Consider the following 25041-nt stretch of genomic DNA (forward strand, 5'->3'; position numbering starts at 1 on the left):
ATGCAAAGAGCAAAAGGTTAGCCAGGGGGAGGGTTGGCCCACTCATGGACAGAGGAGGGAATCTATGTGTGGAGCCATAGGAAATAGGTGAGACTAAATGAGTACTTCGCATCAGTATTCACCAAAGAGAAAGACTTGTGGATGATGGGTCCACGCCTCCCCCACTACCCTTTGTCCGTAAATCCTCCATGCTGAGCAACACAGTATTCATCATGGGCAGACCACAGAATCCATGTTTATACATGAATTCAGCATTATAAAAATATGTTCTCACTGATAAAAACGTTGATTTCATTTACTGCGCTTTATTCACTTTAAGAACAAATATTCGTATTCACAGTGTGATTTCAAGGACTTGATAAATACTTGGAGCTGTTAATCAAACTGTGAAGTGATAGGCTGTGATAATGATAGGTTGTAAAATCAGTTAATGGAGCACGGATCCTGGAATGGCAGCAATAATTGGGGTGGCGCACTGGGGCAGCAATGTGGCCCAGTGGTCAGCACTGCTGCCTCACAGCTCCATGGACCCGGGTCCAATTCTAGCCTCGGGTGACTGTCTGTGTGGAATTTGCATTTTTGTCCGTGTCTGCGGTGGTTTCCTTCGGGTACCCCGATTTCTGCCCAAAGTCCTAAGATGTGCAGGTTAGGTGGATTGGCCATGATGAATTGTCCTTTAGTGTCCAAAAGGCTAGGTGGGGTTGCAGGGATAGGGTAAAGGCATGTAGGGTACCCTTTCCAAGGCCGGTGCAGACTTGATGGGCCGAATGGCCTCCTTATGTACTGTAAATTCCATGATTCTAATATTGTAATGGTAGCCTTCTGTCTTAGTCAATAGACAGAGTGATGTAGCAAGCATTGATTTTTTTCAACACTTCCAACAGATTTTTTCAAATATTTAATGCGCTGGCGATTTAAATATTTGACAGCTTGACGGCTCCTCTTGACAACTCCCTTAACAGTTCCAATGAGCTTGACAGATCCAATGAGTTCATTCACTTTTTACACACATTCATGCCCAATTTTAACAATCTCAAAAGGCGGGTGACCTTCCCCAAATTACATCTAGGCCAGAATTCTCCTGTTGCTGCCATTCTCCTGTCTTCCCGCCGACAGCACAGCCCCGCCACCGGGTTTTGTGGCAGTGTGGGGTGATTGCAGTGGGAAATCCCATTTGGGAAGTTAGTTTCCCCCGCCCCTCAGTGAATGGCGCACAGCCAAGAAACACGCGGCTGCCGGACCAGGAAATCCCGCCCCTCAGCTCTCTCAAAAGCTGACTGAAAACTCCAAAGGGCAAATGATCTCTCCCACAGGTGTCCATGGACCATATTGAAATGGGTACCTTTTTAAGTTTCGACCTTCTGCTCCCAGATGTAAAGTGCACATGCTGGGTGGGATCCTCTGTCCTGCAGTACACGTTTTCTGGCGCGGTGCGCCCCCCGCTGGCAGCGGGATTCTCTGTCCTGGCAAGCGTCCATTGGGGTTTCCCATTGTGAGTTCGCTGCCGGCGAATGCTGCCAATGGAGAATCCAGCCCACTTATTTTGCCCCATGTCCTCCTTGCGAAAATCAGATCCAGACTGAAGGCAGTTACAATTTAATTTGTCCTGCTGCCTCTGTGAATCACAGGTATCCCAAGTTTGACCTGCTCCCAATCATGCTGCTGTGAAACTGTAGTTCAAGGGTGGGACCTCTGAGTTCTGGCTTCAAAGTCTCTCCACCTTTGTGAAAATTCAGGTTTAAATTTGTCCTCCCTCAGCATACATGTTTTGAAGGCATCCCTATCTCTGATGAGATTATCCTTCAGTTGCTTGAATTTACAAGATTCAGCTAGATGTGTCAGCACAGTCATATTGATCAATATTTCCCCCTCCAACTGAACTCTGCAATTGAACATGTAAGGCGCTGTTTACTGGCCTCGCCGTGCCCGACCTGGTGGTGCGACAAGGGCAATAAATTTGGCAAGACGCTGCGATCTGGATCTCGCCAGCGCTGGGTGAAATTCAGATTTAGATTTTTGAATGAGCCATTTGGCTTATTTAAATATGTCTGCAATGTATTCTCACTGGGCCCCAGGGTAACTAGTGAGGCCTGGACTTAGTACTGGCCTTTGGAGACCACTGGGTGGTCAGTGAAAGGGCAGGTTGGCCCCCTGGCTCTCTCTGTGGCATCCGGGCGTTGCCAAGGTGCTCGGATGACACTGTCAGGCTGGTGGGGGCACTGTCAGGGTGTCCGGGTGGCAGGTCCGGGTGCCCGGAAGCTAGGGTGGCCCTGCCAAGGGTTTGGACCTTAGAGAGGCCATGCCCATGAATGGAGGGGGTGATGGGGGGAATGAAGGACGGGGAGGTGAAAGGTGGGTATGAAAGGGCCAAATAATGGTTGGAGGTGGGGAAAGGGTGAGGGTCCTGAAAGGGGGAGCTCAAAAGAGAAGGTGGGGAGACCTGAAAAGGGAGGTGGCCTGCAGCTATCCCAGAGCGAGTGTCCTCACTTGGAGGGGGTGTTGGGTAATGCCCATGTGTGCCGAGGTGACATTGCCCGTGGGTGGGTGGTGTGATGGACCCTCAAGCTCACTTAGAGATTGGGGTACCATTTGAAAATGGCAGCCCGATCTCTGCGGAGCCAGTCTTGGAGCCAGTTACATTGTTGCAGGAGACATACGAAAGAATAACAGTTACACTGCTTTAGGGGACACAGTATAGAACTGGTATAGGGGACATACTATATATTAGGTTACACTGATGTAGGGGACATACTATAGAATAACAGTTGCACTGATATAGGGGACATCCTATACAATAACAGTTACACTGGTATAGGGGACATACCATAGAATAACTGACACTGGTGCAGAAGACATACTATATAACAGGTACACTGGTGTAGGAGACATACTATAGAATAACAGCTAAACTGGTATAGGGGGCATTCTATAGAATGGTTCCACTGCAGGTAATATACTATGGAATAACAGTTACACTGGTATGGGAATATACTATAGAGTAACAGTCAAACTGGTACAAGGGAACTTCTGTGGAATAACAGTTAGAGGTATTGGGGATATACTACGGAATAATAGTTACACTGGTCTGGGGAATATACTGTAGAATTCCAGAGTTAGACAGTTATAAGGGATATACTGTAGAATTACAGAGTTACACTGTTAAAGGGGAAATGCTTTAGAATAGCAGTTACACTACAATAGAGGATATTCTATCAATTAATAGTTACACTGGTATAGGAGATATACTGTGTAATTACAGAGTTAGACTGACATAGAGGATATTCTATGGAATAACAAGAGTGTTAGAGTTATAGTGGTCCATAGCACAGAAAAGGTGCTTCAACCCAGTCAAATCAATCACCTAACTATTCTAATCCCATGTTACAGCATTTCGCTCATAGCTTTGTAGCCATGTCATTGCAAGTGCACATCTAAATATTTCTCAAACGTCGTGAAGGTCAGGGCGGCATGGTGGTGCAGTGGTTAGCACTGTTGCCTCATGGCACCGATGACCCGGGTTCGAACCCGGCCCCGGGTCATTTGTCCGCGTGGAGTTTGCATATTCTCCCTGTATCTGCGTGGGTCTCACTCTCACACCTCAAAGATGAGCAAGGTAGGTGGATTGGCCACACTGAATTGCCCTATCATTGAAAAAGTATTGGGTACTCTAAATTTATTTTTAAAAATGTTATGAGGGTCTTGTGCCTCCACTACCCTTTCAGCCAGTGAGTTTTGGATTCCCACCACCCTCTGGATAGAAAGGTTTTCCTCACATCCCCTCTAAACCTCCTGCCCCTTAGCTTAAATCTATGTCCCTTGGCCATTGATCCCTCTGCCAAGGAGAAAGGTTTCTTCCGGTCTATTTTATCTATGCCCCTCATAATATTATACATCTCAATCATGTCCACCCTCAGTCTCCTTTGCTCCAAGGAAAACAACCCCAGTTTATCTAATCTCTCTTCCTAACTAAAACTGTCCAGTCAAGGCAGCATGTTGTTAAATCTCCTCCACATCTTTTCCAGTGCCATCACATCCCGCCTATCGTGTGAATTCCTGAACTGTACACAATACTCTAGCTGTAGCCAATACCAACATTTTATATAGTTCCAGCATAATCTCCCTGCAATAAGCTCTAAGCCTTGGATAATAAAGGCAAGTACACCATATGCCTTCTTACCCACTGTATCCGCCTTCTCTGCTACCTTAAGGGACCAGTGTACATACACACCATGGCCCCTCTGATCCTCGGTGCTTGCCAGGGTGCTACCGTTTTTCCCAGGCCTCGTTTGTCCTGCCCAAGTGCATCATTTCACACTTATCGGGATTGAATTCCATTTTCCACTGATCAGCCCATCTGACCAGCCCATCTATATCTTCCTGTAACCTAAGGCTATCCTCCTCACTATTTATCACCCCATCAATTTTCGTATCTTCCTCAAACTTACTGTTCAACTCTGCTCCATTCATATCTAAATAATTTATGTAAACCACGAACAGACAGGGTCCTAACACTGATCCTTGCGGGACTCCAATGGATCCAGGCTTCCAGTCAGAAAAACACCCCTCGACCATCTGCTTCCTGCCACTCAGCCAATTCTGGATCCAATTTACCAAATTTCTTTGGTTCCCATGGACTCTGATACCGTCACTATCAGTCTCCCATGTTAGACCTTACCAAAAGCCTTGCTGAAGTCCAAGTAATATCATAATAATATTTTTTAATGTCACAAGTAGACACTGCAGTGAAGTCACTGTGAAAAGCCCCTAGTCACCACATTTCGGCGCCTGTTCGGGTACACAGAGGGAGAATTCAGAATTCTCAGCTGGTACGGGAATTGAACCCACGCTGCTGGCGTTGTTCTGCATTACAAGCCAGCTGTCTAGCCCACTGAGCTAAACAGCGCTGCAGAAAGTAGAAATCGGTTGCGACCCAGCGGAATAGGGATGGTATCCGGTCCTGGATTCCCGATGGTTGTTACCTCTCACGAGATCTAACCAGTTTAGGAACTGGGAAATTATTGGAGAGGTCCTTTGAGACAGGATTTACTCCCATTTGGAAGCACAAGGAAGTATTAGCAAGAGGCAGCATGGTTTTGTGAAGGGGAGGTCGTGTCTCAGTAACTATATCGAGTTTTTCGAGCAAGTGACAAAGATGATTGATGCAGGTAGCGCAGTGGATGTTGTCTACATGGACTTCAGTAAGGCCTGGTAAGGTCCCGCATGGCAGACTGGTACAGAAGGTGAAGTCACATGGAATCAGAGGTGAGCTGAAAAGATGGATACAGAAGTGGCTTGGTCATAGAAGACAGAGGGTAGCAGTGGAAGGTGTTTTTCTGAATGGAGGGCTGTTCCACAGGGGTTAGTGCTGGGGTCTTTGCTGTTTCTAGTATGTATAAATGATTTGGAGGAAAATGTAACTGGTCTGATTAGTAAGTTTGCAGATGACACAAATGTTGGTGGAGTTGCGGATAGAGATGAGGACAGTCAGGGGATACAGCAGGATATGGATCGGTTGGAGACTTCAGCAGACAAATGTGAGGTAATGCATTTTGGAAGATCGAATACAGGTGGGAAATATATAATAAATGCCAGAACCTTTCAGAATATTGACAGACAGAGGGATCTGGGTTTACAGGTCCATAGGTCACTGAAAGTGGTAACACGGGTAGAGAAGGTAGTCAAGAAGGCATACGGCACGCTTGCATTCTTTGGCCGGGGCATTGAGTATAAAAATTGGCAAATCATAATGCAGCTGAATGGAACCTTAGTTAGACCACACTTGGAATATCGTGTTCAATTCTGGTTGCCACATTATCGAAAGGATGTGGAGTATTTGGAGAGGGTAGTACAGAAGAGGTTTACCGGGATGTTGGCTGGTATGGAGAGCATTAGCTATGAGAAAAGGTTAGATAAACTTGGTTTGTTCTCTGGAATGACGGAGGTTGAGGGGCGATCTGATAGAAGTCTATAAAATTATGAGGGGCATGGTCAGAGTGGATAGTCAGAAGCTTTTTCTCAGGTTGGAGGAGTCAATTACTTGGGGACATAGGTTTAAGGTGCGAGGGGCAAAGTTTAGAGGAGATGTGCGAGGAAAGTCTTTTACACAGAGGGTAGTGGGTATCTGGAACTCGCTGTCGGAGGAGGTGGTGGAAGCAGGGACGATAGTGACGTTTTAGGGCCGTATTGACAAATACAGGAATAGCATGGGAATAAAAGGATACGGACCCGAGAACTGTAGGAGGTTTAAGGTTAGACGGGCAGCATGGTCAGTTTCTGTGCTGAACCTTTCTTTTTTCTTTGTTCACTCGTATAGGGGATGTACTGTGGAATTACAGACTAGATAGTGTGGACAGGATAAAATTGTTTCCCTTGATGGAGGATTCTAGAACCCGGGACATTGATTCAAGATAAGTAGCGGAAGGCTGTGGAGGGGACATGAGGAAAATTGTTTTTACACCAAGGGTAGTGGGAATCTGGAATTAGCTGTCTGAGTGGGTAGTGGAAGCAAAGACCCTAAACTCTTTTAAAAGGTTGCTGCATTTGCACCTTAAGTGCTATAAGCTACATGGCTATGGACCAGGTGCAGGAAGGTGGGATTAGAAAGAGCACCTGGATGTCCTCAGGCTCGCATGTACATGATGGGTCGAATGACCTCCTTCGGCGCTGAGACTTTTCTATGATTCTAAGATCTTCAGGGTGGTCAATGGGATATCCCATTGACAGCGGCAAGATCTAGCTGCCAAGATACTCGCTGTGAGGAGGCCAGAGAAATCTGACTCAACCTGTCAGTACTGATTCAGGGGACATGATGCATGATAATAGAACCCTATTAATTAATGATCAATTCCACCCTGTACACTGTATTGATTACTCTGTAGTTTGGCAAAACTGGTGTTCCTTTTCTTTCTGCAGGTTCTGGACTGGGCCATGTGGGATTTTAATGACTCACTGACACTGATGTTTTGAATGTTAAGGGGAAATCTTACTTTCAAAATGTTTGTGTTTTGTTTTCTCACAGAAAGCGTGACTGAAGTTAAAACAGACATCTACGTTACCAGCTTCGGGCCAGTGTCTGATACGGACATGGTGAGTGGGTGTGAAGGTGGCTTGTGGGTTTCAGTTAAGGATTGGACTGGACAATGAGAAGTTGGATATTTGACAGAAGGATGAGAAGATTGGGAGTGTATATCCACCACCTTAAACATTCAATCGCTCCACTACCAATGCGCAGTTGCAGCCATGTGTACCATCTACAAGATGCACTGCAGCATCTCACCAAGGATCACTTGACAGCACTAGCATGGGAATAGCAGTTCTCCACATCAGAAAGACAAGGGCAGCTGACACATGGGAACCCCACTACCTGGAGGTTCCCTTCTGAGCCACTGATCTTCCTCACTTGGAAATATATCGCCGGTCTTTCACTGTCGCTGGGTCAAAATTCTGTAGCTCCCTCCCTAACAGCACAGTAACCTACACCACAAGGGCTGCAGCGGTTAAAGGAGGCAGCTCAACACCATTTTCTCAGGGGCAATTAGGGGTGGGGAATAAATGTTGGCCTAACCAGTGACACCCACACCTTGTGAATTCTGCACATTGTCCAGAGGAATGACTGGAACAGGTGAAAGAGATAGTTATATTATGTGCAGGATGGGAATATGGGATCTTGTCTGAAACATGGAGATCTGCCAGTTCTTCTAAGGAACTATTTTAAGGTAATAAATACTCTTCAAAGTAAATCTGACCCGGTGTAATCATAAAATTGTCTGATGCAATTATACCGCTCCCCCCATGAAAAACATCAAATTTTAACAGGGAAATTGTTATAACATCTCTTTGTCCTTGTTTTGACCTAAAGAGTTAAACAATCTGATTTCACGCTCCAACTTCTCGTCCCTCGCTCTGGAGGTTGCAGCATTTCAAATATATATCAAAGTTGTTTAAATGTGTTGAGGGTTTCTGCCTTGACCACCATTTCAGGCAGTGGGTTCCAGACCCACATCACTCTCTTGAAAAAATTACTAAAATGCTTCAGCCCTCACAATGGGTTGGTATAGACTCGATGGGCCGAATGGCCTACTTCTGCACTGTAGGCGTTCTAGATTCTATGACAAGACACACAATAATTTCATCCATCCCCTCTTCAGTCTGGTCACATCCTTTCTGCAATATGGTGACCAGATCTGCACACAGTTCTAGCATCACCTCCCATGACTCTTATATATCCTATGCTTTAGCTGATAAAAAAGTATCTTGCAAATCACCGTATCTATCCACCCTGTTACCTTAGAGATCCTTGGATATGCACTCCAAGTTCCCTCTGTTCCTCGACACTTCTCCTATCATTTGTTGATATTCTCTTGTCCTCCCCAAATGCATCACCCAACACTTCTCTGGACTGAATTCCATTTGTCACTAACCAGTCCATTCATATCTTCCTGAAGTCGACCACTATGGGTCAAAATGTTGCGCCTCCGTGAGCCATCAGCGAAAACGGCGATGTGGGCAAAAAAATCAGGAAATGCAATTCTTGCCGGTGAGATCATGTTTTCTGATTTTCCAGGCATAATGTGGATCCCACCACTGAAGACTGGGAATCTCACTGAAATACATTATAATATCATTAGCCAGCCCTCCCGCTGGGACCTCTCCTCTCACTGAACATTCATCAGTTGCCGTGTGACGCCCGCTGGCGCAATTTACAACAGTTGTATAAAAACGAACCTGATGACCTTACGTCTGAAGGGGATATTAGAGGTGAGCGCTCGGGTCGCCATTACTTGGGAGCGATGGGGGGTTGGGGGGGGTTCAGATTCGGCATCTCAGGGGTGGAGCCACTTACAGGCCTTAGCAGCCCTTCATGGCTGGAAGTGGTGCGCAGGCAGCCTTTCTAGTGTCCTCCTTTTTAGGCCTGTGGCAATATCACATCTGAGGGATTGCTCTCCCAGACTGGCAGCTGGAAAGGGTGGGAGCTGGTGAATTCATTGGGCCAACACTGGGGGTGACTGTGAGGTTCTAGGGTGGGGACCTATGAGAGGCCAGTCTGCATAGGCAGAGTGGGAGACAGTGACAAAGGGTGAGACCTGAAGACCCTCACACAGGGGAGAGGACAGGTCTAGTCAGAATGAATACCCACACTCAGGCATCACCATGAGGCCAGAGGGCATGAGATGCCTGGAGGTTCCAGGCCACTGATTATGGAGGCCAGGTTGTCAGGGGTGAGTGTACGAGTGACTGGCTGATCAAGTTGGAAGTTCAGGCAGCACAATAGCACTGTGGCTTCACAGCGCCAGGGTCCCAGGGTCGATTCCCCACTGAATCATTGTCTGTGGAGGCTGCACGTTCTCCCCGTGTCTGCGTTGGTTTCCTCCATGTGCTCCGGTTTCCTCCCACAGTCCAAAGTTGTGCAGGTTAGGTGAATTGGCCGTGATAAATTGCCCTTAGTGACCAAAAAGGTCACTGAGCAGACCTAACGGCCCTGCCTGGCAGACCTCACCAGGGAGCCATCTAGCACTGGTTTCCATAAATGTGGACAAGTCATAATGGCACCTGGGGGTCTCCCAGGTCATTAGAGACCCCTGTGTCATCAGGAGCTGGGCATTGTGGTATCCTGGCACTCCTGCTAGCACCTCGGCACTGCCACTTCAGCACCCTGGCAGTGCCACCAGGCCTGGGTGGCAGTGCCATGGTGCCAGGCTAGCAGTGCCAAGGTGCCCGAATGCCAGGTTGCATTGCCAGGGGTCTGGCCCAGGGGTGCCATACTCAAAGATGGGGTGACGGAAATGCTCAGGGACCCCAGAAGAGGTAAATTGAGGGAAATTCATGTCTCCGGAGGCCACAGTGGGGTCGCTGAAGCGGGTCGAAAGATCGGGGCTGTCGTTAAAAATGGCGCCCTGATCCACAAGCAGTCTTCCTGCATTGGTGAGCTGAGCTTGTCAGTAGAGGGAATGACTAAAGTGCGGCCTCGACAGTACATTCCTCGCCAAGGCCAAAAAAGCCCGGCAAAGTGCAGTTGAATAGTGGGATCTTTCTCAGCACTGCAGGCGTCCGCTAAACCCGCCTGAAACCAGACCCTGAAATGTTTTCATTAAATCGCGTATGTTTTCAAGAAGATGTTAGATATAGTTCCTGGGGCTAAAATGATCAAAGGATATAGGCAGAAAACGGGAACAGGTTACTGAATTGGATGCTCAGCGATGATCATATTGAATGGTGGAGCAGGATCGAAAGGCCGAATCCTGACCCTATTTTCTGTATGTCTACAAGTCGCCACTTTGAAAAAATAGGGGAAAATTATGCCCTTCATCTTCATGATAGCCAACTTTTGGAATCTTCTGCAAACTTCTCAAAGCAGGTCCCCAACATTTAAATCTAAATCATTGATATATACCACAAACTGGAAAGGAGCCAGTACTGAGCCCTGTAATACACACTAGGAACAACCTTCTAGTCACAAATACACCCGTCAACCAGAACCCTTTGCAGATGACACCAAGTTGGTGTGAGGGTGAGCTGCGAGGAGGATGCAGAGATCCTTCAGTGTGATTTGAACAAGTTGAGTGGGAAAATGAATGGCAGATGCAGTATAATTTGGAGAAATGCAAGGTTATCTACTTTGGAGAAAAAACGAGAAGGCACACTATTATCTGAATGGCCATAAATTAGGAGAGGGGAATGTGCAACGAATGTACACCAGTCACAGAAGGTAAGCATGCCGGTACAGCAGATGGTAAAGAAGGCAAATGTTGGCCTTCATGGCAAGAGGATTCGCGTACAGGAGCAGGGATCTCTTGCTGCAATTATACAGAGCCTTGGTGAGGCCACACCTGGAATATTGTGTCCAGTTTTAGTCTGCAAAACTGAGGAAGGATGTTCTTGCTCTCAAGAGAGTACAACAAAGGTTTACCAGTCTGATTCCTGAGGGGAGATTGAATTGTTTAGGATTGTATTCACTGTAGTTCAGAAGAATGAGAGAGGATCTCATAGAAACCAATTAAATTCTAACAGGGCTAGACAGGGTAGTTACAGGAAGGCTGTTTCCGATGGTGGGTGTGTCCAGAACCAGGGGTCATAGTCTGAGGATATGTGGTAGACCATTTAGCACAGAGATGAGGACAAATGTCTTCACCCAGAGAGTGATGAGCCTGTGAAATTTGTTTCCACAGGAAGTAGTTGAGGGCAAAACATTGCATGTTTCAAGAAACAATTAGATGTAGCACTTTGGGCGAAGGGGATCAAAGGACTTGGGGGCAAATCAGGATTAGGCTATTGAGTTGGATGATCAGCTATGATCATAATGAATGGCGGAGCAGACTTGAAGGGCCGAATGGCCTCCTCCTGCTCTTATTTTCTATGATTCAATGATTCCTGAATCAGTTTTGGATCCAACTTTAATTTCCCCTTGAATCTGATGAGCTTTTAATTTTAAGACCACTGCCAGGTGAAGCTTTGTGGAAAAACCTTGTTAAAATCCATGTCCACTGCATCAAATACCCTCCATGTTACTTCAGCGAAAAATTCAATCAAGTTGGTCAACCAGGGCCTTGCCTTGGCAAATGCATGATACCTCTCTGAAATTAATCTATGCCATGAGTCATGTGCCACACAAGATGATTAACAAGAAACGGACACACTTTGCTGACTTCTGCAGTACATCACTCAGCTATGTCTGCTGTCAAGTCCACTAAGACTTGTTGACGTATTCTAATGCTCTTCATCCTTCTCTATACAATTGTGCCTGTCTTCTTTTGAAACTGAGTTCTATTTATGAATCTTGTATTAAAATTAAGTAAAGCTGCATAGGATGAAAAGAGAGGCCACAGATTAAAAGACTGGACAGATTCAAAGTGTTGGCCCAATTGTTTCCCAAGTGTTGTGCTCTTGGGCGAAATTCTCCCGAAACGGCGCGATGTCCGCCGACTGGCGCCCAAAACGGCGCCAATCAGACGGGCATTGCACCGCCCCAAAGGTGTGGAATGCTCCGCATCTTTGGGGGCCAAGCCCCAACATTGAGGGGCTAGGCGGGCGCCGGAGGAATTTCCGCCCCGCCAGCTGGCGGAAACGGCCTTTGTTGCCCCGCCAGCTGGCGCGGAAATGACATCCCCGGGCGGCGCATACGCAGGAGCGTCAGCGGCCGCTGACGGCATTCCCGCGCATGCGCAGTGAAGGGAGTCTCTTCCGCCTCCGCCATGGTGAAGACCGTGGCGGAGGCGGAAGGGAAAGAGTGCCCCCACGGCACAGGCCCGCCCGCGGATCGGTGGGCCCCGATCGCGGGCCAGGCCACCGTGGGGGCACCCCCCGTGGACAGATCACCCCCCGCCCCCCCAGGACTATAAGACCATAAGACATAGGAGCGTAAGTAAGGCCATTCGGCCCATCGAGTCCACTCCACCATTCAATCATGGCTGATTTCAACTCCATTTACCCGCTCTCTCTCCATAGCCCTTAATTCCTCGAGAAATCAAGAATTTATCAACTTCTGTCTTAAAGACACTCAACGTCCTGGCCTCCACCGCCCTCTTTGGCAATGAATTCCACAGACCCACCACTCTCTGGCTGAAGAAATTTCTCCTCATCTCTGTTCTAATGTGACTCCCTTATATTCTAAGGCTGTGCCCCCGGGTCCTAGTCTCCCCTGCTAATGGAAACAACTTCCCTACATCCACCCTATCTAAGCCATTCATTATATTGTAAGTTTCTATTAGACCTCCCCTCAACCGGAGCCCGCCCACGCCGCCTTGTCCCACCGTTCAAAAGGTGGTTTAATCCACGCCGGCGGGACAGGCAGTTTATCGGCAGGACTTCGGCCCATCCGGGCCGGAGAATCGAGCGGGGGGGGGGCCCGCCAACCGGCGCGGCGCGATTCCCGCCCCCACCGAATCTCCGGTGCCGGAGACTTCGGCAACCGGCGGGGGCGGGATTCACGCCAGCCCCCGGCGATTCTCCAACCCGGCGGGGGGTCGGAGAATGACGCTCCTTATGTATTGACCAGCTCTGTGTTTCTTCATGCAGCTCACAGCCAAACAAACAGACACTCCCAGCTGCGTTCTCAAACTGAAACTCAAAAAAGCAGAAGTGAGCTCAGCTCCCCCAATTGTGTTATAGGTCCGCGTTTACAGAACCCCAAAGTGTTTCATGTTCAACCGACCCACAACTTGTAATAGATTGTGGTGTGGGAAGCACACGGCGTACTCTCCAGGTGTGATACAGCAGAAATAGACAAGTGGTTTTTAAAACAAAACAATGTTTATTCTATGAACTCAAGTTAACCTTTTAAAAACAAACATTGAATACCTTAAAACCCATTACTTCGAAGATTACCCCAAAAGACTACAACATTGTTTAGCACAGGCTGTTTAGCACAGGGCTAAATCGTTGGCTTTGAAAGCAGACCAAGGCAGGCCAACAGCACGGTTCAATTCCCATACCAGCCTCCCCGAACAGGCGCGGAATGTGGCGACTAGGGGCTTTTCACAGTAACTTCATTTGAAGCCTACTTGTGACAATAAGCGATTTTCATTTCATTTAATTTCATTTCATTTTTTCACTAAATAATCCTTCAAACTGTTCCTTTAAACATCCAAAAGACTTCAAACCTTCATAATTAGGAGCACATTAGATTACATTCAATATATTTATAGTCTTTGGATTGTAGAAATCAACAGACCAGCTCTGCGTTTCTTCATGCAGCTCACAGCCAAACAAACAGACACTCCCAGCTGCGTTCTCAAACTGAAACTCAAAAAAGCAGAAGTGAGGTCAGCTCCACCCACCCTCTGACATCACTTCAGTAATATGATCAACTCCATTTCTTAAAGGTACATTGCTTAAACATCCATTTCTTAAAGGTACTCTCACATGACACCTCCCCCCCCCGCCCCCAAAAAAACCCATCAACTTCAAGATGGTTTCATTTTTCACCTTTGCACCATCAATTAAGAAATGTACACAGTAAAAACACTTTACCGGTTCAAAACAAAAACACACACAAACAGGTATAATAATATAGTCCTTCCGTTCATCACATTCGTGACAAAACATCGGCTATCACATTTTCCCATCCTGCCACATGTACTATTTTTAAATGAAATGGCTGTAACAATAAACTCCAGTGAAACAGCCTCGCATTGTTATTCCGGAATTGCTCCAAAAACATCAATGGATTATGATCAGTTAATGGTGTCAGACGGATTGCTGGTCACACAAATGTTAAAATGTTACAAAGCCAGCACCAAACGGGCTGGTAAGGGGCTGGTTTAGCACACTGGGCTAAATCGCTGGCTTTTAAAGCAGACCAAGGCAGGCCAGCAGCATGGTTCGATTCCCGTACCACCCTCCCTGAAAAGGTGCCGGAGTGTGGTGTCTAGGGGCTTTTCACAGTAACTTCATTGAAGCCTACTTGTGACAATAAGCGATTTTCATTTCATTTTTTTCAAACTCAAAGTCTCCTTTTCAATCGTGGAATACTTTTTCTGGTGAGAATTCAATTTCTTTGACAAATAACCAACAGGCCGCTCTAGCCCTTCGTCGTCGTCTTGTAGAAGCACCGAACCTACGCCCACATCGCTCGCATCCACAGCCACTTTGAATGATCTGGCATAATTTGGGATGACTAACTCAGGAGCAGTGGTTAACACAGCCTTCAGGCCGTCAAATGCCTGTTGATACTCCGCTGTCCACTGGAATTTGTTACGCTTCTTGAGCAAGTCCGTCAGTGGAGTGACCATACTGCTAAAATTTGGTACAAATTTCGGGTAAAATCCACTCATACCAAGAAATCGCATTATTTCCCGTCATGTCGAGGGTATCGGAAACGCCCCAATAACTTTCGTTTTCACATCCCGTGGGACCATTCGGCCCTGTCCGATTGTATGACCAAGGAAAGTGACTTGGGCTTCTCCAAATTCATTTTTGGCTAGGTTTATCACCAAACCCGCCTCCTGAAGTCGATCAAATAACTCCATCAAATGTTTTAAATGTTCTTTCCATGTCTGGCTGAAAATTACCAGATCATCGATGTATACCGTACAATTAGGTAATCCTAAAAAGATTGTATTTGTTAACCGTTGAAATGTGGCTGGGGCATTTTTCATGCCAAATGGCATAAATTTGAATTGGTATATACCATCTGGAGTCCCAAAAGCTGAAATCTCCTTCGCCCTTTCGGATAAAAGTACCTGCCAGTAACTTTAAGTAAATCCAATTTGGAAATAAAAGCGGATTATCCCACGTTCTCAATGCAATCCTCCAAACATGGGCTAGGATAAGAGTCCATTCTTGTAAGCACATTAACCCTTCTATCGTCCACACACAACCGTTGGGTACCATCTGGTTTTGGTACCATCACTATGGGTGGGCTCCATTGGTTGCAACCCACTTCAATTCTGCCATTTTTAAGCATACTCTCAATCTCTTTGTTAGCCTGTGCCAATTTTAAAGGATGAAGTCGAACGTAGAGACTTCTCAGTGCTGCGAACGCCGTCTGGAAATCGCGGGTGTCTTCAATGAGGGTGAAAATCTCCGTGCTCACCCTCGAGTGCAGGACCTGCAGTTTTTGTTCATCTGAGACTCGGCCTGTGGTCGATGTGATGTAGGCCTCAAAGCAAGTCTGCCAGTGTTTGAAGGCTGCTGCCGCATTCACTGCGTGGGGGCTGATCCTCAGGCATTCTGGAATGATCCTGAGCTCCATAGTCCTTTTTAGGCACGCTTAATAAATTGTGGCGCACAAAGACTCCGTGAGACAAACAGAGTGAAGTCGATGAGGCTTTATTAAGCGTGTCTGTTCCCCAGCAGCCCGATAGTAAACTGGCATGCGGGGGAAGGCACCGGCTTCTTATACTTCGCCTTCAGGGCGGAGTATGAGGTCAACGGCCAACCAGGACCCGGGATCTGTCAGCCAATGACATTAGGGCTTCCAGTCCCACATGACCCCCAATACATACTACCACAGATGTTATTTGATAGGAACTGCATTTCCCACATCTACATCATGTATAGCCAATTTAGTACTTTCCAGTTTATCTCTACAAACTTGCCCATGTGATATCAATAACTCTTTCAGGTCAGTTTGTTTTTCCTCTGGAAGGTAACTTAACAATTCATTCCACCAATTTTTAAGAACATCCTCATTTTCCAATTTAATTTGAGGTATGTCAAATTCACAGTCATCTGGATTTGGTTTGTCACTTTGAGTTAGAATCATTAAAACCTCCTTTTTCTCTCCTTCACTTTCAAAGTACCTTTTAAGCATATTCACATGACACACTCGGTGAGTCTTCCTTCTATCTGGTGTTTTTACCACATAATTCACCTCACTTAATTTCCTTTCAATCTGATACGGTCCACAAAACCTAGCTTTTAAAGGCTCACCTTCCACTGGTAACAACACTAAAACTTTATCTCCACTGGCAAAACTACAAACTTTGGATTTCTTGTCCGCTACCCGTTTCATCACATTTTGTGCAAATTTCAAATGTTGTCTAGACAATTCATCTGCTCTAATCGTTCCCTAAAATTTGACACGTAATCCAATAGTATAATTTCCGATTTCTCACCCACCAATTTTTCTTTAATCAATTTAAGTGGTCCTCTTACCTCATGACCAAAAATTTGTTCAAAAGGACTGAATTTGGTTGACTCATGAAGTGCATCCCTAATTGCAAACAGTACGAATGGAATTCCTTTATCCCAATCCTCTGGATAATCTTGACAATAAGCCCTCAACATTGTCTTTAATGTCTGATGCCACCTTTCTAATGCTCCCTGCGATTCTGGATGGTACGCAGTTGATTTTAATTGTTTTATTCCTAAGCTATCCATAACTTAGAACATAGAACATAGAACGATACAGCGCAGTACAAGCCCTTCGGCCCACGATGTTGCACCGAAACAAAAGCCATCTAACCTACACTATGCCATTATCATCCATATGTTTATCCAATAAACTTTTAAATGCCCTCAATGTTGGCGAGTTCACTACTGTAGCAGGTAGGGCATTCCACGGCCTCACTACTCATGCGTAAAGAACCTACCTCTGACCTCTGTCCTATATCTATTACCCCTCAGTTTAAAGCTATGTCCCCTCGTGCCAGCCATTTCCAGCCGCGGGAGAAGGCTCTCACTGTCCACCCTATCCAACCCCCTGATCATTTTGTATGCCTCTATTAAGTCTCCTCTTAACCTTCTTCTCTCCAATGAAAACAACCTGAAGTCCATCAGCCTTTCCTCATAAGATTTTCCCTCCATACCAGGCAACATCCTGGTAAATCTCCTCTGCACCCGCTCCAAAGCCTCCACGTCCTTCCTATAATGCGGTGACCAGAACTGTACGCAATACTCCAAATGCGGCCGTACCAGAGTTCTGTACAGCTGCAACATGACCTCCTGACTCCGGAACTCAATCCCTCTACCAATAAAGGCCAACACTCCATAGGCCTTCTTCACAACCCTATCAACCTGGGTGGCAACTTTCAGGGATCTATGTACATGGACACCTAGACTTCTTTGAATAACTTTGAGGTAAAATTTCATCCTTGATCCGATTGTATTTCTGCGGGTAGTCCATATCTAGTAAAGAATTTAAGTAACTCCTCCACAATATTTTTAGCTGTAATATTACATACTGGAATGGCCTCTGGAAACCTAGTAGACAGTTCCATTATAGTCAAAAGATACCGATTCTCACTTTTTGTTTTAGGAAGCAGTCTAACACAATCAACTAGGACCCTTGTAAAAGATTCCTCAAATGTTGGAATGGGGGTTAAGGGTGCTGGTTTTATCACTGCTTGAGGTTTCCCTATCACTTGACATGTGTGACATGATTGACAAAATTTAACTACATTTTTATGTAGTCCAGGCCAATAAAAATGTTTCTGGATTTTAGTTTGAGTTTTCCTTATCCCCAAATGACCTCCCACTGGTACCTCATGTGCAACTCGCAACACCTTTCCATACCCTACCGGCAATACTACTTGATGAACTTCCGCCCACTTTTCATCCGCCTGCATATGTACAGCTCTCCATTTTCTCATCAAGACATCACTTGTACGGTAATAACACTCTGGTATACTCTCAGATTCCTGTTCCGATTATGCTTTCTGATATATCCATTCTATTTCTACATCTTTCTGTTGTAACTCCGCCAATTTTCCTGAACTAAAATTATCCGCCTCATCCTCCACCTGTTCTTGTTCTTTTTCAACTATTTGATCAAAAATCGTTTCTGATAATTGCACTTCAACTTCATCTTCACTCTTTGATTTCTCCTCTTGTCTTAACCTGTGACTTTGCGACCTTGTTACTACACAATCCGGAGAAATCCCAGGATATTCGTCCTTCAACACTTCAGTTGTCTGATTTTCCACTGGCTTATCAACCACAGTAGACATCACTCCCACCTGCGATCCAGCTATATCATTACCCAAGATAAACTGTATTCCTGGACAAGATAGTTTCTCTATTACTCCTACTACCACTTCACCACACTTCACTGGACTTTCCAACCTTACCTTATATAATGGAACGCTACTCCTCTCACCCTGAATTCCACATATTACCACCTTTTCTGGCAACATTCTTCCTAAGCTACATAATTTCTCATCTCTTACCATTAAAGATTGACTAGCTCCTGTATTTCTTAAAATTGTGACTTCTTTACCTGCTCCTCCTGATACACATGAGTAAACTTTACCCACACAAGTAAATTCTTTAAAGACAACTGGCACCTTCTTATCAATTACTACTTGAACAATTGTTTACACCTACTTCGCTTCCCTTGGGCTTTCCTTTACCACTCTAACAAACCCCACTGTCATAGCCTGTTTTACCACATCAGCCTTCCCAGTGCTTTTCTTCAACCACCAACACTGTGACTTTACATGGCCTAGTTTATTACAGTGAAAACATTTGAAACTTTTCATTTCTCTTCCAAAGGTTTTCTTTTTTTCCTGGATTTCTTTTTTAATCTGAGGTACACTTCTTTATTATCTCCCATCAGATCACCTTTACCTTTACCACTTGAGTATTTCTCATGTTCCCAGTTTCTATCCCTCACTGGCTGAAACTGATGTCGGAAACCAAGCCTTGATTTATGAACTAATTCATAATCATCTGCCATTTATGCTGCTAATCTCGCAGTTTTAACCCTCTGCTCTTCCACATGAGTTTTCACTACATCAGGAATTGAATTTTTAAACTCCTCCAAAAGTATAATTTCTCTGAGAGCTTCATACGTTTAGTCTATTTTCAAAGCCCTTATCCACCTATCAAAATTACTCCGTTTGAGCCTTTCAAACTCCATGTATGTTTGACCAAATTCTTTCCTTAAATTTTTAAACCTTTGTCTGTAAGCTTCAGGCTCTAGCTCATATGCACCTAAGATGGATTTTTTCACCTCCTCATACGTTCCAGATACCTCCTCCGGTAGTGATGCAAACACTTCACTAGTTCTACCTACCAACTTTGTTTGAATCAGTAATACCCACATGTCCTGTGGCCATTTCATTTGTTTAGCTACCTTCTCAAATGAAATGAAAAAGGCTTCTACCTCCTTGGCAATGCTCGGACATATTTAAATAGATCCCCACCACGTCTTCGACTATGACGCTCTTTCTCACTATCCTCATCAATCTCATCCAACAGTATGTTTCCCTTTGCGCCTGCCAATTTTAGCTGATTTTCATGTTTCATAGCCATTTTATGAAGTTCAAACTCTTATTTTCCCTTTCCTCTCTATCTCTTTCTCTGTTTCTTTCTTCTCTCTCCTTTTCTTTTTCTCTAATTGCATATTCAAGCTGCTTTAATTCTTTTTCATGTTCAAATTGCTTAATCTGCAACTGGAGCTTTGCCATTTCTAATGAGTCAGAATGTATCTCAGGCAAATTTAAATGCTCAGCTACCTCGGTAAGTACCTCATCTTTTCACATTTTGCCAGGCAATGTTAACTACAATGCTTTTGCCAAATCTAACAGTCTGCTTTTAGTCTCTGTCCGTAAGATATTGCATGTTACCGTGTCCACCCCAAAAACTTCTGAGCCTCTGAAAGAGCCATTGTCCACAGCACATTCCCCACTTAAACTAAAATACCTCGTATTTTAGTAAACTAAAAGCAACCACAATATGTTCACCCCTCACTGTCTTTAAGTTCGTTAAGCCAGTCCAATTGATAGACTTTTATCCCCCTCGAGCCCCCAATTGTTATGGGTCCGGGTTTACAGAATCCCAAAATGTTTCATGGATTTCAACCGACCCACAACTTGTAATAGATTGTGGTGTTGGAAGGACACGGCGTACTCTCCAGGTGTGATACAGCAGAAATAGACAAGTGGTTTTTAAAACAAAACAATGTTTATTCTATGAACTCAAGTTAACCTTTTAAAAACAAACATTGAATATCTTAACACCCATTACTTCGAAGATAACCCCAAAAGACTACAACACTAAATAATCCTTCAAACTGTTCCTTTAAACATCCAAAAGACTTCAAACCTTCAAAAATAGGAGCACATAAGTTACATTCAATATATTTATAGTCTTTGGATTGCCGAAATCAACAGACCAGCTCTGTGTTTCTTCATGCAGCTCACAGCCAAACAAACAAACACTCCCAGCTGCGTTCTCAAACTGAAACTCAAAAAAGCAGAAGTGAGCTCCGCTCCCCCCACCCTCTGACATCACTTCAGTAATATGATCAGCTCCATTTCTTAAAGGTACACTGCTTAAACATCCATTTCTTAAAGATACTCTCACATGACACAATAGATATTGAGCATGACAGGCAAACCCCAGTACAGAAGGTCCTCAAACCACTTATTAGAGTTTATACAAGAATACACCTGATGCAAACTCAACATTTATAAGATGATAACATTAAGTTATGGGTATATAGGAGAATATCTGCCGCTACCTCTTAAATGGTTCCTCTTTGCCTCAGAAGGAATGCCGTAGCGATTCCAGCCTTTGGTCCTGGGCCAGGTGCAGCGCAACATCCCAGGACTCCGCTGACTGCAGTTCTGTCCCATGTGTGAAGTGCGGACATCACACCAGACATAGCCGAAGGCGACAGGTGAGCTGACGCCCCAGGCACACTGGGCATAGTAGGCATCGACCCTGTGGTAAGCCCTTGCATTTGGATGACCCAGAGAAGCCGAGGAGGAGGCCGAGATGCACCTCAATTGTGTTTCAGAGCCCTGTATAGCCCCAATTCATATTCGGGTATAGGCCAATGGACATTTGCTCCGGATTGAGTTTGACATCGGAGTGGCTGTTACAGTTGTGGCACAACGCACCTTTGACCAGATCAAGCAGGTAGTGAGTACCTTGTCATTGACAGGTACAGCCACTTGGTTGGCCACGTATACGGGTGAGTGTTTTCATATTCTGAGGTCTACATTCATTCCAGTGATTTACGGAGTTCAGTCCCTGCGCATTCTCCTCTTTGTGGGGCAAGGTGATGGCCTGGCTGTGGTTTTTGGTGTCAAACATTTTCACCAATATGGCTGCCATTTTGTCATCATAACTGCCCATAAGCCGCTACATGGTCTCTTTCGTGAGGACAAGGTGATCCCAGTGATAGCCTCTGCATGGATCCAGTGCTGGACTTTGCTGTTCGCCACATATGAGCACTCTTTTGACTACTGTCCAGGGACACAAATAGGGAATACAGGCGCTTTGCGTTGTCTTCCCCTGCCGGTAGTGGCCGCTGAACTGCCCAAGCTGGCTAAGGTGCGCCAGCTGGTGTTGTATGGTGGGTAGTGGAAACCGCTTCCAGGTGAGTTGAAGGCATTTTCTTTAAAGTTCTCCAAACTAATCGTGGAAGACAGTATCCTCCTATGGGACATGAAGATCATCGTCCCTGAAAAAGGGTAGACTTTGAAAGATCTTCATGCGGGACATCCTGGTGTATCCAAGATGAAGATGTTGGCTAGAAGCCACGCTTGATGGCCAGGGTTAGATGCCACTTTCGAGGCATTGCCCAGGACTGTCATATTTGTCAGGAACATCAGAATCTCCCGCAGCAGCACCTTTACGTCTCTGGGAGTGGCATTGTCACCCTTGGGCCCACGTTTATGTGGATTTTGCAGGACATTTTTTAGGGTGACGTTTCTGATAATGGTGGATGTCCACTCAAAGTGGCTGGAGGTCCACAGAATGACGTCTTGAGTGACCTGAGAGCGCCTACTTACTACTTTTTTGTTCAATGACATACCCAGGGGGTTCATCACTGATAATGGAGCTTTGTTTACAAGCGAAGAGTTGGCCACGTTTGCGGCAATGCGATTCGCCATGTCTGCACCACTCTTTATCACCCAGTGTCAAATAGTTTAGCTGAGAGAGCCATACAGGCTGTAAAAAGAGAGCTGAAGAAGCAGACTGTGGACTCGATGGATACCCAGATTCCTGTTTTTTCACAGGACCACTCCTCACGCGGTGATTGGGGTGCCCTCCCCCTGCCGAGCAGTTAATGGGTCAGCAGCTCTGGACATGACTGTGTTTTCTGATGCCAGACATAGGCACTAAGGTGCGCTATAGTCAAGAACCCAAAGTCATTGCCCGGCTCGACGTCAACCACTTTGTCGCTTCGCACCTGACGATGTGGTCTACGTTCTAGGATCTTACTCCTCAACTCGATAGCGAGCTGCCAGAGCAAAAATGTCTTTGTCATCCAGCTGCTGCGGTGGATTCTTCTTCTTCTTCATCAACCATCTTTACAACTTTGTCATCTTTGCCACATCATCGTCATTCTAGGTGGTGTTTCGACTTTTGAGGAGGAGGAATGTAATTACCAGCAGGGGACATACAGAGTGGGGATGATTGTTTTCCCCGAGCCCCTCGAGGAGTACAAGCTCCCCCACTAGGGGTGGCATTGCTTACCCGCACTTGTATAAAAGGTCGGCCATTCTGGAAATGACCAGCGGGAGAGATTACCCGGTGAGGTTTGACCAGTACTCATGTAGTTGGTTGTTGTAAAATTAACGCTGCTAACCTTTTGCTTATTAAAGTTGGATGATCAGCCATGATAATGAATGGCGGAGCATGATCGAAGGGCCGAATGGCCTCCTCCTGCTCAGGTTTTCTATGTTTCCATGTTTTGTTTCCTGTGGAAGGGATTAAATTATTTGTGTTGTGATGGAATTACTTCTGTTGGATTTTTTTAAGTCTGTGGTTTTGTAAGTTTGTACCTGTGGAGGGTGCCCTTTGGTGCCTGCAGTTCGCAGCATGCTTAGCTTTGATACATTTGACCCTCCCTTGGAACAGGGAAGGAACCCCATTGGGAGATATTAATAGGGTCACACAGATCAGTTCCAGGGCCAGTGAAGAGCAGTTAGTGAACAATTAGTTGGGAGCAGACGCAGAGGCTCCATGGAGCTGAAGTGCTGTCATTAGCTGTGCGGCTGAGAGAGCTGGGGCAATAAACAGATATCGGCGAGCCTCAAAGGAGCCCCGAAGCAGTTGTTGGCAGCAGCGTGGGCGAGAAACTGGACTTGTGTCTATATCCAGACATTGGAAGGTGTAACCTGACCAACACGGGGGGGCACAGTCTTGGTAGAAGGTCAGTTCAGCTCAAGAGGTATCCAAGAAGGCTTGCTGGAAGCAGATTTAAGAGAGAGATCTGCAATAGCGTGCTTTTTGGGTGAGGATAGTACTTGTGGAACTCAGGTAGATCAGAGCTGCTGTTGCCCTGAGGATCAGAGTAATGCTTTGAAAGAGAGGACCTAAAATTCCGCAGGAGGAAGACTGAATTTGAAGATGTTTTGTGATTCACAATCAAAACTGAGTGTGAAGCTAAGAAAACTTGGGGAACCTGGGTTAAATCACCAGGGCCTGTTAAAATCTACGTCCCAGAGTATTAAACAAAATGGCCCTCCAAATGTTGGATGCATTGGTGGTCATCTTCCAAAATTCTCTAGACTCTGGAGACTCTACATATTGGAGGGTGGCAAATGTAACCCCACTATTTAAAAAAGGGTGGGGGAGAAGAAAGGAGAGTGTTGCAAACTAATTAGCCTTACATCAGTGGTGAGAAAGATGCTAGAATCTATTATAAAAGATATGATAAGAGAACATTTGGAAAGCATTAAAGGGATTGGAGAAAGTCTGCATGGATTTATGAAAGGCAAATCATTCTGAACAAATCTACTGGAGATTCTTGAGGATGTAACTAGCACAATAGATAAGGGAGAACTAGTGGATGTGGTGTATTTAGACTTTTAGAAGACTGTTGATAAGGTCCCTCATAAGAGGTTAGTGGGCAAAATTAAAACACATGGGATAGGGGGATTAGCATGGATCAAAAATTGGTTGAAACGCAGGAAACAGAGACTGCAAATAAATGGATCTTTTTCCAAGTGGCAGGCAGCGACTAGTGGGTTACCGCAGGGATCAGTGCTTGGGCCCCAGCTTTTCATGACATGTATAAATGGCCTGGATGTGGGAACCAAATGTAACATTTCCAAGTTTGCTGACAACACAAAACTAGTTGGAATTGCGAGAGGGATGCATGGAGGCTTCAAGATGCTCTCGACAAGTTGAATGAGTGGGCAAACACATGGCAGATTCAGTACAGTGTGGCTGAATGTGAAGTTCTACACTTTGGTGTGGAAAACAGAAAGGAAGAGTATTATCGAAAGGGTAATATATTGGAAAGTGTGGATGTAAAAAGGGATCTAGGTGTCCTTGTACACCAGTCAATGGAAGTGGAGAGGCAGATGCAACAAGGAATTATGAAGCCAAATTGGAAGTTGGTCACCATTGCAAATTTGAGTTTAGAAGTTGAAATGTTGGGCCTTGGTGAGACCACACCTGGAGTATTGTGTGCAGTTTAGGTCTCCCTATCGAAGAAAAGATATAGAGGGAGTGCAGCGGAGGTTCATTCTGCTGATGCTGGGGTTGCTAAGACTGTTCCATGAAGAGAGATTGGATCGACTGGGCCTGTATTCACTGGAATTTACAATGATGAGATGATTAAACGTACCAAATTCTAACAGGGCTGGAAGACAAGATGCAGGGAGGATATTTTCCCTAGTTGGGGAATCTAGAACCAGG

At 45.5% G+C, this 25041-nt stretch overlaps 1 protein-coding gene across 1 annotated transcript in view; it reads left to right on the top strand.

Moving 5' to 3' along the window:
- Positions 1–25041, top strand: part of LOC140420864 (gamma-aminobutyric acid receptor subunit alpha-3-like) — a 632301-nt gene that overhangs the window by 214900 nt on the left and 392360 nt on the right. The window contains exon 4 of the mRNA XM_072504959.1: positions 7019–7086. Within this exon, the coding sequence (XP_072361060.1) occupies positions 7019–7086 (68 nt within the window). The remainder of the gene's footprint in view (positions 1–7018; positions 7087–25041) is intronic.

This window comes from Scyliorhinus torazame, chromosome 5 (assembly GCF_047496885.1).
Source record: "Scyliorhinus torazame isolate Kashiwa2021f chromosome 5, sScyTor2.1, whole genome shotgun sequence".
Lineage (NCBI taxonomy): Eukaryota > Metazoa > Chordata > Chondrichthyes > Carcharhiniformes > Scyliorhinidae > Scyliorhinus > Scyliorhinus torazame.